Source organism: Pelodiscus sinensis, chromosome 1 (assembly GCF_052426305.1).
Source record: "Pelodiscus sinensis isolate ZL-2025 chromosome 1, ASM5242630v1, whole genome shotgun sequence".
NCBI lineage: Eukaryota > Metazoa > Chordata > Testudines > Trionychidae > Pelodiscus > Pelodiscus sinensis.
This window is the reverse complement of record NC_143052.1, coordinates 48,154,816-48,168,813: the sequence shown is the minus strand read 5'-3', so window position 1 is coordinate 48,168,813 and position 13,998 is coordinate 48,154,816. Positions and strand designations below refer to the sequence as shown.

The 13,998-nt window shown below is 41.4% G+C and overlaps 1 protein-coding gene across 4 annotated transcripts in view; it reads right to left on the bottom strand.

Annotated features, from left to right (window-relative positions):
* TFEC (transcription factor EC) overlaps positions 1 to 11,846 on the bottom strand; it is a 127,046-nt gene extending 115,200 nt beyond the window's left edge. Inside the window, exon 1 of one of the 4 annotated variants that reach the window (XM_075929346.2) lies at positions 11,604 to 11,846. In XM_075929346.2, the coding sequence (XP_075785461.2) occupies positions 11,604 to 11,741 (138 nt within the window). In that variant the 5' untranslated portion in view covers positions 11,742 to 11,846. Of the gene's footprint in view, positions 1 to 4,171; positions 4,453 to 11,603 lie in introns of those variants that run through there. The other 3 variants (XM_075929364.2, XM_075929371.2, XM_014573332.4) reach the window with 3 other exon arrangements.
* Between the last annotated feature and the right edge of the window lie 2,152 nt (positions 11,847 to 13,998).

The following is a 13,998-nucleotide window of genomic DNA, read 5'->3' as shown; positions in this document are numbered from 1 at the left end:
TGTACAGGTGTCAGGAGCTATGTGCAGAACTAGACATCGCAAAAATAAAAAAAGGTCCGAAGAATGGCAACAAAAAATGATGAGGCACACTGTGGGACAGAGGACTTCCTGTGAGGAGGAGTTAAAAAGACTAAACCTATGCTCAGATTAATGAATGAGAAAGAGCAGATGAGGCAGGAACAATTATTTATCCTCTCCCATAACGTAAGAATAAGGGAGCTCCTGAATCTAAAAGGCAACCTATTTAAAATGAATATCGTAAAATACATGTGAATACAATATATCATTAATTCGTGGGATGTTGGGCCTCTAGATATTATTTCAACAAATAGCCTAGCAAGATATATATCTATATATAAAAGAATGTAACCATAGTGACATTAGCTGGGATAACTTCATATGGTATGGGTTATTAAACGGATTATTAGTTGGAATCAGGAAGAATTGGGGCTTCCATCCTCCCTCAAAGCAAGTGACACTAGACACCCATCAAACACAGAATAGGTGGATCATTCGTCTGTTCTTTGCTCCTGAGTGCTGTTACTGTACCTATGCTTGTCCCAAAGAAGCAATTGCTTTCAGCACAGCTAATACATATTACACAGATTCATCTCTAACTGCCTCGTACTTGGATCTTACAAACTTGTGAGTAGGATGCCATACCATGCAGACAGCAATGGATTTAGGCTATATCTATCTGTCTATATGGTAGAATCAAAGCAGCTGTTCTATTAGCTTCTGTGTCTTTAGTAAGGTGGCTATGATTAATTAGAAATGATAAATTCTCATATAGTGCAGACTCCCAAGTGTTTGGCCCCCTATAGCAAGTAGGATTTTCTGTGAAATAGATTCTCCAAAATGAAGGAAAATATACTGTCCTGCCTGTGGAATTGGCTTGATGGGCCATGGACTCATCCCACTGAGAGCAAGCCTGAATACCACACATTCATGTAGCTACAAATATGGCCACATGCAGAGCATGCTCTACCTGAGAAAGGGGAGCTGTAAAAGGTGAAGCTGGCTACAAAGAGAAGTTTGCTTAAAAGGAGAGGACACCACTAACTAGGAGAGCTATGTGCTCCATTTGACTCTCCCATACACTTAGGGCAGACAGGTACTGCAGCTCTGACTGAGATATCTGCTCTCCCTCAGTTCCCTGTAGCTGGACAACCAGCACCATGAACCAAAGGTAATTAGAATCAGAGAAGACTCTGATAGTAAGCACAGCACCAGTGGGGAACAGTGAGCTTGCCCAGGACTGAGGTTCCAGAAAGCGGCAGGGACAAAGGACAAAAAGATTTGACAGCTGAGCCCAAGCTGAGCACTAGCTAACTACAACTGGCTACAATTCTTGAGTGTCTGAAGCTTTGATTCCATTTTTTCTTGCATATCTTCAAGAACCCTGGGAAACCCCTCAGCTAGTGCATTTTACCTATTTAGACTGTAATTTCTTTGGGAGCAGGGAGTCTCTCACTCCCACAGTCTACATTAGGGGATAAGTTTGAATTAAGATATGCAACTTCAGCTACATTAATTGCATAGCTTAAGTCGAAGTATCTCTAGTTGAATTTTGGTGCCATCTACACTGCAGGAAGTTGAAGGGAGCACACTCTCCCTTTGACTTCCCTTATTCCTTGTAGAAGCAGGACTACAGGGATTGACGGGAGAGCCCTCATAGTTCAAATTAGCATGTCTTCACTAGATCCGCTAATTCAAACCCCGGAAGATCGACTGTGGCTGCTTCAATCTTATCTGTAGCGTAGACATAGCCTTACTGATTCTATAGCATTTAGCAAACATGGGGCCCAAACTCACTTAGGACCATTAGGTAGTATTAGATTACAAATAGAAATTATACAAATATAGGACTTGAAGAGAGCTCAATAGGCTACCTAGTCCAGTGCTCTGCACTGAGGCAAGACTAAGTATTATCAAGACCATACATGACAGGTGCCTATCTAAACTCTTCTTCAGACCCCAAATGACAGAGATCCACAGCCTCGCTAGGTAATTAGTTCTACTGTTAATTATTCTTACATTTGGAAAGTTTTTCCTAATGTCATACCTGAATTTCTCTCAATGTAATTTAAGAACACTATTTCTTGTCCTGTCCTCAGTAGTTAAGGAGAACATTTCATCACCCTCCTATTTATGAATTCAACCTTTTACATACTTGAAGAGTTATCTCTCTCCACAGCCTTGTCCAAATTAAATAAACCCATTTTTCAAACTCTCCTCTTAGATAGGGCTCTGTGTCTGTCATAGAATCATAGAGTTGGAAGAAACCTAAGGGGATCATCGAGTCCAACCCCCAACTAAACCATCCCAGTTAGGGCTTTGTTAATCTGGGACTTTAAAACCTCTAGATGCAGATCCCACCACCTCCCTAGGTAACCAATTTCAGTGCTTCACCACCCTCCAAGTGAAATAATTTTCCCACAATACCCAACCTAGACCTTCCCCACTGCAACTCAAGACCATTACTCCTCATTCTGTCATCTGTCACCACTGAGAATAGCCTCTCTCCATCCTCTTAAGAATCTTCCTTCAGATAGTTGAAGGCTGCTATCAAATCCCCTCTCCGTCCTTTCTTCTGTAGACTAAATAAGCACAAATCCCTCAGCACCTCCTCATAAGTTATGTGTTCCAGACCCCTAATCATTTGTGTTGTCCTCTACTGGACTTTTTACTATGTGTCCACATCCTTTCTGTAATGGGGGGGGGGCACCAGAATTGGACACAATACTGCCGATGTGACCTGACCAGTGCCAAATACAGGAAGAATAATCACTTCCCTAGACCTGTTGGAAATGCTTCTACTAATGCAACTCAATATGCCGTTAGTCTTTTTGGCTACGAGGGCATCATTTTGTTAGTTATTTAAAAAAAAACCCTCTCCCGCCTCTTCTCCTTAAGAAGTTCCCACCGGGATATCACCCTTGTTTTCCATATCTTTTATTCTTACCCAAAGACTTTCATCAGGTCTGTCGCCGCCTTCTATCTCAACTTCAGTGCAAGTGTATGCAACTTTGATACACAAGACAAAACTTCTTCCCTTTTGACCTGCCTGTCCTTCCTGAACAAGCTATACCCCTCTATGCTAATACTGATTTCCCCTCTGCATTACCTCTTTTGTCCCTGCTGGATTGCCCTACGTTAAGATCCTTCCTACCTTGGGGTACATGGCTCTTTCTCCTCTTCCAGCCTTGTGAAATTCTCTCCCCATTGCCACACAGCATACAGACTATTTATCTCAATGGAGGGCAGACTGGGTGCAGGAGTGGAGCACTGCCAACTGCCAGAAGTAATCAGCATCCAGCTTCCTTTCTGTGAAGTAGTCCTGCTCTCCCTCCACTACCCCCCCCCCCCCCACGGAGCAACTGCATTTCTCTCCAGTTGGACTACTTCCTTAACCATATATTCACATGTCTATATGCAAATCTTGAATGAATTCCTCCTGTGCACTGATGCTCCACAGTTTAGCTACCTCTCCAATCTGCTTCCTGAGAGATTTTAGCAGTAGGGACTCTCTCACTACATGGGTGCAAAGAGTTAACTCACTCTTAGATGGCTGTTTGTGGGAAGAGAGACAATGGTTGTTGATAGCCCAGTTGCTGATGCTTAACAAACAATACAGACTGTATGAAGTGTTGTTGTAGCCCTGTGGATCCCAGGCTATTAGACTATGTATGCACAACAGTATATGTGGGTATATGTTTTTGTTGCTCTGAGATATGAATATGCCTGGCTTTCTATGATGGAGAAATCAGGCCACAGTCTCTGCAAATCCACACCAGAACCTGGGTAGCGGCATCCATGGTCAGAGTCTCTATCAGGACATAGGTGCAGGAGCCAAAAGCAGTGTTGACACTGACAATGTGGCCTTTTCAAAGCATTTTATTCTTTTTCTTTCCTCTCAAACACCCATTTGCTGTACCCATTAAGTTTTCTCTCCAAGGTCAGTTCTCGTCCCATTGTCAACACACCAAGGGAAAGTCAGTCACAAGGAAGATCAAGGGTCAAGGTAGAAAAGGATCAAGTCTTACTAGAGCACACTCTGCTAGCAGCTGGTGGGTGACCGCCTCCTGTTCCTATACAATCCCCAACAGGCCACACTGTAAATTTTAAGCAAACCAAAAGAGAAACGAAACAGACAAACAAGCTCACTCACCCCAAGATTTAGTTCTTGCTCTTTCTTCATCGGGTGATTTGCCTCTCAAACTTCTGTTTGCTCCCCTCATTCATTAACTAAGTAGATTTCAAATACTTTGACACAAAAGGCTTCAGATCACTGTTACCAAGATAACAAAATATTCTTAAAAGGCTACAGTTAGTCTATGTCAGTCTATTGACGGATCTTTTTATGAACACAACTACTTTTCTCAAAGGGGCCACTCAGTCTAACAAAAATAAGTCTACTCAGAGGAACTTGCTGATTTGATTGCATCACAAAAGACCAGAGTGGGTAGGGAGGAAAGGGAACTCCCACTGAATAAAACAGGAAGTAAGAGAGGGAAGAGCATGGCTCTATCCTATTATTTGCTGGTAATATGCTGGTAAGAACCTTATTATAATAGCTGCTGTCAACTTGGTATCATAAAAAAAGATATTGGAGACTTCTTAAGTAATATTAAATATATAATTTGGTACAGATAGATTCTGCAGGAAACCCACCCAAAATCAAACCTAATTGTCAAGAAAAAAAATATATAACTCTGTGTGAGGATTTGCTGCATTGTGCATGCTAGGCAGTGAGCCACAGCAAAAAGAAAACAGCTCCACAAGCAGGGGAATAAATGCAGGCATAACTGTATGAAAAATCCCACACAACTTCACCAAAGGAAACCCAAAGTTGCTTATTTTATATTTCTCACTACACAATGTTTCCCATATACAACATTATGGATCATTTTGGTTCCTATTATCATAGACATTTTATGAACCTAATTTAAGATCCTTAACTCTAACTTGAATAATTTTCTGTATCTTACAGGTTACTCTGCCTTTAGATGCAGTGACAGGAATTCAGTTTTCCCTGTATTTGAAATGACCACTTAGAAAACAGCAACATAAAAAATGGTCATCCTGGAAAAGTGGCCAATCTTGTATCCTCTGTTCTGACAGCAGCCAATGCCTGATGCTTCAAAGAGAATGAAACAGAAGATGTAATCACCCAGTGATTCATCCATCTCAGCATCTAGCCATCAAATCAGAGGCAACCAGATCATGGAGTTGTGTCTGTTACCACCTTGACTAATTGCCACAGATTGACCTATCTTCCATAAATATAGCTAATTCTGTTTTAACCCAGTTATATTTTTGGCCTGCACGACATCCTTTGCTAACACATTCCACAGGTTGAATGTGCATTTTGTGAAAAAGTACTTCCTTTTGTTTGCTTTAAACCGGCTTCTCTTGATCACAGGCTTTTTTTAGCAGCAGGATGAGCCTCTAGTAGTGCATGACTATATGTCTGGGGACTTACTAAAGGCAGACTTACACTGCAAAGTATGCACCTGGTTTTCCAGTTCACTCAGCCATTTTGCTATCATTTTTTCACCCAACATATGTCCACAGTATGCGTAAGGGTTAAATTAGTCTCCTCAATAACCTAGCCTGACTGAGTCTGATACAGCACAATTTACAATGCAGTCTTTAATGAGGAATTCACACACTTCTCCAAATTCATGAGATTGTGTAACTGCCAGTTGTAAATGAGTCATGTATTGGTGTATATTTCCCCCATCTTTTTGACTTCTGGGGAAAATCTGTGACTCTCATGTGTGACATTTTTTCATGCTGCACAGTATGACCCCAACTTATTCTTTAAGATCTGTATTTTTTCTTTATCTCTTGCATCAAATTGAATGCTTCTTAAATGCTTTTGCTTTAAAGTGCCTCATGAAGAAGTAATGCTGTTTGCAGCCATTCATCTTTGTCTGCACTATAGGTACTGGTCTTTGCTTCCACTTTTCCAGTTTTCTCCTGCATTTCCTTCAAACACAACTTTCCTGGAGGCTTTAGTTTGTCTTTCCCCCTCGCCCCGTCCCCAAGTTCATAATACCATTCTTACTTGTAGTTTTGTTCTGGTATCATGTAATAGCTGTTGCCAACTTGCTATTATGATTCAACAAAAAATATTTGAGACATTTGAAGTAATAGTAAATGCTTTACTTCACTTGCCTGTCAAGTATAACCACTCAAGAGTGTTTCTTTTGAAAGAGAGCATCCACACCTCAAAACTGGATTGAAAAAGCAATCTGCTTTTTTGAAAGAGAGTGTCGAGCCTGCATGGACACTCTCTCAAAAGAAATCCCTGATTACTATTCACAGAATGGCCATCAGGGTACCTGTGCTTTTTTTGATTGCCTCATTGTTCCAAAAATGTCCTTGTACTGCATCTACACATGCCTTTTTTCGAAAGACCTCTTTCGAAAAAGGTGTTCTTCCATGTAATTTGAGGTTTACCAATGTCGAAAAAAACCCTGCATTCTTTCGATTTAATTTTGAAAGAATATGATTGTAGTGTGGACGCAGGTGACGTTTTTTCGAAAAAAAGGGCAGTTTTTTTTTAAATCTAGTCTAGACATGCCCTAAAGATCAATATATGTATGGGAACCACCCTTTTGTCTCCAATGAAGACTCACTAATCAAAGCACTTAAGAACAGCCATACTGGGTCAGACCAAAGGTCTCTCTAATCCAGCATCCTGTCTTCCAACAATGGCCAATGACCAGATGCCCCAGAAGGAATGGACAGAAACAGGTAATCAGGAGGAGTGATCCCTCTCCTGTCATCCATTTCCAGCTCCTGACAAACACAGGCAAGGGACACTATTCCTACCCATTATGGCTAATAAGTATTGATGGACCTAACCTCCATGAATTTATTTAGTTCTTTTTTGAACCCTGTTAAAGTCCTTGTCTTCACAACATCCTCTGGCAAGGAATTCCACAGGTTGACTATGCACTGCATGAAGAAATACTTCCTTTTGTTTTAAACCTGCTACCTATTAATTTTATTTGGTGACCCCTAGCTCTTATGTTATGGGAACAAGGAAATCACTTTTCCTTATTCACTTTCTCCACACCACTCATGATTTTATAGACCTCTATCATATCCCACCTTGGTCTCCTCTTTTCTAAGCTGAAAATTCCCAGTCTGTTTAATCTCTCTTGATATGGCACCTATTCCAAGGCCCTAATCATTTTGGTTGCCCTTTTCTGAACATTTTCCAATGTCAATATATCTTTTTTTAGATGAGGTGACCACATCTATATGCAGTATTCAAGATGTAAACATGCCATGGATTTATACAGAGGTATAATTTTATTATGTATTCTCAATCCCTTTTTAAATGATTCCTAACATTCTGTTTGCTTTTTTGACTCCAGCTGTACATTGAGTGGATATTTTCAGAGAAGCTGCAAAGGGAATTTTGGTGAGCTAAGTGTAATCTCTAGAGCTGGTTAAAAAGTGCAAAATATTATTTGGGGAAAGTTTTAAAGTCATTATTGGTCCAGATTTAAAAACAGCACAATTCAAAGTTTACTTTATTTTTCATTAAAAAATTAAAATATTTAGTTTTGAAATGTTCAGGGCGGGAGGTTCTCTAATACCCCACCTTCTTCCTATTTTTAGCTTCTGCTTTTTTGTTTCTTTTCTCCTCACGTTGCCCCTGAAAAGGAGGGGATAAATAGGAGACGGGGAAAAGGAAAAACAATAAGCCAAACACCATAACTTGTTAAAAAAACGGAAAAAGTGGATATTGCGGAAGTAAACTCACACAAAATAATTCTTAATAAAGGCAATTTTTCCAGTGGAAAACATATTTCATTCAAACCTTTGGACCACTTCTAGTAATTATCAAAACTGAACTTCAGTTTCTATGTGGAGAATATTCTTAAAAGAAGTGCAATGGGATCGTAGGCGGTCAGAACATTGATTGTGGCTTTGTATCTGAATAATGGCCCTTCCAGCTGCACAATGGTTCAGCATCGACTGAAAGGGAACCACCTCTCAAGTTCTTGAGCTGATTCCAAACACTGTCTTATGGCAGCCTGCTGATTCATGATGGATTTTCATAGCCCAGAGCCAGGAACAGTGAGAAAAGAAGATTGAGATTCATTTGTAAAAGAGAGTTTAAGTTGCTCTGCTGCAGTTGTAACATGGTTGCATCAGTGCTAGGGCTGGAAGTCAGGCATATGAAGGAAATGGCGGCATTTTCCAAATAAAGTTGACATGGGCTTGCCGGTGCCAGGGTGTCCTATGGACAAAGCTCACCTTTACAGAAAAACAGTTAGCCCACCTAGGCATTAGGGGCTATAATATGAAAAGATAGCCCTTCACAGATCTGACCACAATGCTCTCTGGCCCCTGACTAGGCCAGGCATCTAAGTTTAAGACAGGGAATGATTGCCCGCTGACAGCTTGTCAGCCTGGCCTACCACAGTCTCACCCAGAACCAGCATTTGAAAAAAGGCAGGTAATCCTTTTTACCTGGCCAGTCCTGTCCTGATTGGCTTCTGCCTCCTCCCAGCCCTTCTAGCAGCTGGAGAACTAAATCTCACTGGTTCTGCCACTAGCTGATCCTGGGAGTCCCCTGCAGATCCAAGCTCGTTGCTCTTCTCTACCAAAAGCACAGTTTTAGAGGATGGGGTATGCCAAGACAGAGGAGAACAAATGCCTAATGCATCCCATCACACGACACAACTTACTACACTCATATTTCCTTGTGTTCATATTGGGGCTTCTGTATCTTTTTCAGAGCTTGAAAACCCTTCGAATTATCTCATGCAATTTCTCGCCTGCTGAACTCGCTGCCAGCTGAGGTGAGCTAGGACTTCCTCTAAGTCAATTAATGCAAATCTTAATCCATCAGACAACTTGTTTTCTGTGATGACAAGCATTGCATACATTCCAGCTAGTGAGTTTCTTAGCCATCCCAGCCAGCACGTCGGGAGATCATATGTAGAAATGAACCTGTCTCCAGCATGGTAGTTTAAAGCACCAACACTTTGATAAAGTGTTCAGTCTGACTTGTCTATTTTGTTCAAAGCCTTTTTAAAAATGTCTACCCTAATTCAGGTGACTTGGTCTTTCTTGAACCTTTAGGGTAGACTATACTACAGAGAAGATCGAAACTGCCACTGTTGATCTTTCAGGGTTCGAATTAGTGGGTCTATTGATGACACTCTAATTTGAACTGAGAGAGGCACTCCGGTCAATGCCGGTAGTCCTGCTTCCATGAGGAGTAAGGGAAGTCAAAGGGAGAGTGTTCTCCCTTTGACTTCCTGAAGCGTGGACAGCACCAAAAGTCAAGTTAAGGTATTTCAACTTCAGCTATACAATTAACATAGCTGAAATTGCGTATCTTAATTCGACCTTATCCCATGGTGTAGACATATCCTTGGACACTTCCTGCCCTTTGGAGTCAACATTTCCTATCTGTGACTGATAGCTGGGGCTGTGAGAACAGAGCAGGGTCAAGGGCAATCTGCTGCTGTTGACTGAAGCTGAGTTTTGAAGGCTACACAGTACTTTTCCCACCATCAATGGAGGAGGAAAAGTAACCCAGGAAAGCTGCCATAAGATGATCCAATGACAGGATGCATAAGGTGAAACCCAGGACCATTCTACCGCATATAGGGAAAGCGCTTGGCTTTTAAACATCACCCACAAATCCACTCTAAGGGGGCAAACTTAGTTTGATATGAGATTTTTTCCCCTCTCTATTGTTTTTGTTTCTAGCTTGTTTTCTTTCCACTTCTACACTCTTTGTCCACCTCTTTCTCCTCTGCATCCCTTTTCCTCCTTTTCCATTTTCTCTTCCCTTTCTTTTCCAACCTACTTGCCATCCCTGCTTCCTCCCCCATTTTCCTTCTTCAAATAATTTCTCTTGCCACCCACCAAGCCTGCTTTGCTTCCTCTCTCTCACCATGTTTCACTTTTCCACCCTCTCATTTTCCTCCTTCTCTATTTGTCCCTTCCTCTCCATTTGCCCTTATGATTTTCTAGCTGAAGGCAAGTAATATCCCTGCAGGCTCTTAAGCACATATTGATCACCTGCAAGACACAGTATTGAGTGCCTGTTCCTGCAGCGCCCCCTGTCTCAGGTGACCATAGAGAAAAAGGGGAGTGAACGCTGTCATGCAGGTCAAAACTGTTGGTCAGTTTGCCAAAGCAGGAGATTGGCAGGAAGTCATGGTCTCAACCACATGCAGGCCTCATTTATTTCCTCCCAATTAAAGGCAGCCTGTAGGGAAAAAGTAAAGTGCCAATACATTTGAACTGACGTGTACCGACCCACTGAGAGTGCTTGTTAGTGCTCACCATACTCAGCATTTCCTCTCGCTGATTGATAGAACGGTGTATATATGGCAGAGAGCAAATTCATTACAGCACATTAGCCAGACAGGTAGACAAATGCCCACAGGGGCAGAAAAGCTGTAAGGAATAAATAAAAACTTTATTTTAAAAAAATCCCTTCTTTTTTCCCCAGGCTATGGTGAGGTAGACTGCAGAAGCGGGTGATTGGAGGGGCGGGCAAAGGAAAAGGAATGGCAAGTAGGGGTAGGAAAGTTGATTAGCCGTCAAACACACTCCTAGAACACTCATGGTCATATTCAGATTTTGTATAATAACTGAATTTCTGCTTGTGTCTTTTTCCCGCAGCTAAACGTAGTTATTTTCAAGAAAGAAAGAAACCCACTAAAATTCCAGATTATGATCCCTGGAATATCACATCTGAAATGGGTATTTGGTCATTTCATTCCTTATAAATTAGTGTCCCTTGGTCTAATGCATTAAAAAACTACTCTCAGCTAACTACTGTCAGCATTTATCAACTGCTACCACCATGTGGCCTTTGAGAGACCACAATAATCTTCTATTGGAGAGGGAAATATAGTTGTATGGGCTGATACCACTGTTTGGAAATTCCTGGCAAATATCGTAATGCACCACCACCACCAAAATAACATGGGTGAGTATGGCCATAGATATCAACCTCAGACTCAACCTGGTTGAGATGGATTAGGTATTATTGCCCCTCAGAGCCATTGGGCTCTGGGAGCAGTGGGGGCAAGGGCAGTCATCCCATCTCTTATTGTTCCTCTGCTGCTCTTGACTTGACTTGAGTTTTGAAGGCTACCCAGGACTTTTCCCACCATCAATGAAGGAGGAAAGGTGAGCCAGGAAAGCTGCCATATACTGATCTGCTGATTATAAGTATAGTAAGCTGCATAAGGTAAACCTTGGGATGATTCCACCACACTTAGAGAAAGGGTTAGGCTTTCAAAGGTCACCCACCGATCCACTGTAATTAGGCAGGCTTAGGGGCAATGGAAGGCTGAACCTAAACTTTTTCTGGCTCACATAGGGTGTTTTTGACCAGCAATGGGCCCAAAGAGGAGCAATGTGCTAAGATTTACTTGACGCCTGGGCCTCTGTTAAGATGTGTTTATTCCAGCAGCATTTTTTCCTTTCCCTTCAGGATCCAAGAGAGTTAATTCTACAACAAGAGTATTTAAAAACCAATCTTTCTATTTATAGTATAGTATGCTGAATTTTGCTTTATCAATTATTGTTGGTAATACAGGTACCTCAGAGAAATCAGATGTTTTATTTGATGAAATTTGTGGTCCCACTGGAAAATATCCTTTGAATCTTGGATACTGTGGAATGGGCATATAGCACCATGAATAATGTGCCCGGGACTCTTCTTGATGGTATTTGTCCATCCGCTCCTTATCTGCTATCTTTCCTCAGAGCTGAAATTGTAGTACAGTTAGTGTCTGCAACATAGCTTTCTTTCCTCCTGTTTCACTATTAGCAGAGCGGGAAGAATCACTGTAAAAAAACACAAAAATAAAATAGAAGCAGCAATTTAATTATATCACAATGTAAGGCTACTACAGTGAAAGAACAGTTCCTTAAATAGAAAACCAAATTAATGTTATGGTGGTTAGAGTGCACCCATAAGAACACAATCCCCAACGTATTGCTAAAAGATGAGAAGAAACAGTTGGCATTCAGTTAACAATCATGTTTGGAGGTTTGTGACTGACTTTGTTATTCCAAGGGAAGCCAGGTACTAGTCTCTTGGGATTATGTACAAAGGCAAGAAAGAAGTGGACATGTATGAACCTCAAAGGTGACTGCTGGGTTAATAAAACAGTCTGTTTTCTGTTCACCCACTCTTCCTCTCAGTGTGCAAGTACATTAAAATATGTCAAAAGGAAAGCCATTTGCTGGAGAGAAATAATTCAGCTAAAAGTCAAAATTTCCAGCTGCTGCATTGCCTTGGTGTATATAAGTGCACTAACAAAGTGACCCACATATCTCACTGGATGAAAGTTGATATCCTCATTAAAGTAGAAACAAACACTCAACATAGGAACAACTGCCAGTTAAAAAGAATAGAGTACAATTGATAGAAGCCTGCATTTTTCCTTACTCTGTTTCCTACTTGTCCTATAGCAGCTATATTTTATAGGTAAGTAATCTCTTGAAAAAAAAACAATGAAGGGCAAAACTAATTCCATATGTGGTGTCCACTCTAGTTTGCTAAAGGAGTTGTGTTGTTAGCAGCCAAGTATATTATCGATCCATGTTTAGGGGGCAGACATCTTTTACAGTCCTCATTCTGTGCAATCAGGATATGTGTACACTACGAATGTAGGATGAATTTTTAAGATCGACTTTTCAGCATCCAAATTCAAAAAGTCGAAGGTTTGGGCCCTCACTGGGCACATAAAATTGATGGAGTATGTCCCCAGTAGCGTGGCTACCCTTGACATCAACAGCAATGTACTACGGATATCTATCCCACAGTTCCTGCCACTCCTTTACATTTTGATTAGGCTCCCAGTACCTGATGGGACAAAGACACTGCAGCAAATGGTTCTGGGTATATGTTGTCAGTCTCCCAGAATTCACTTATCTCCCCTCTCCCTCCTTGCTTGAAAGCAATGTCAAACAATCTTTCCATACCCTTTTTTCCCTGGTTATCCAGGCAAATGCTCAGCTGTAAACTGCTGTTACAAGCTTTGCAAACATCTTGCGCATTATGCTACAGTTTGTCCAGAGCCTAGGAAGAAGCCACCATTGTGAGGAACAATGTGAGGAGGCTATGAACACAGATGTGCAGGAACCCACCGAGTTGAGCAATTGGCATATGTTGGCAGTAGTTAGGTCTGTTGACAGAGTGGAATGTCGATTCTTGTCCCATGAGACAAGCAAAGACCGGTAAGACTGAACAGTTATGCAGCTATGGGACAATCAGCAGTGACTGCAAAGATTTTGCATGTGTAAGGCTATTTTCATCAAACTTGGTGAATTGTTTTCCTCCAACCTGAAGTGCAGCAATACCAGAATGAGACCCGCTCTGACAGTTGATAGGCATGTGGCAATTGCCCTGGGGAAGTTTACAACACCAGACTGCTACCAGTCAAGTTGGGAATCAATTCAAAGTAAAGCAACAGTGAGGGCTGCTGTGATCCAAGTACCCAGGGCAATCAACACCCTTTTACTAGAAAGGATAGTGACTGTAGGAAACATGCAGGACATAGTGGATTGCTCTTAATACTTTTAAAATTCCATTGACTAGTCGATTAGCTGATTAAATGCCATTTAACATCTCGAATCTATATCTTGGAACCAGTCCACCTTGCCAAAGATTTCATGAACCAGAAGAGGTACTTCTCAATGGTGTTTCAGGCACTGGTGGATCACAAGGGCTGTTTCACTGAAATCAACATGGGATGGTCAGGGAAAGGTGCATGATGCTTGCATCTTTAGGAACTCCTGTGTCTTCAGCAAGCTGCAAGCTGGAACTTTCTTTTAAGACCAGAAAATTACTATTGGAGACATTGAAATGCCAATAGTTATCTTTGGAGATCCAAACTACTCCTTGCTCCCATGGCTCATGAGGCCATACACAGGCATCCTAGACAACAGTAGGGAGCAGTTCAACTACAGGCTGAGGAAGTGCAGAAT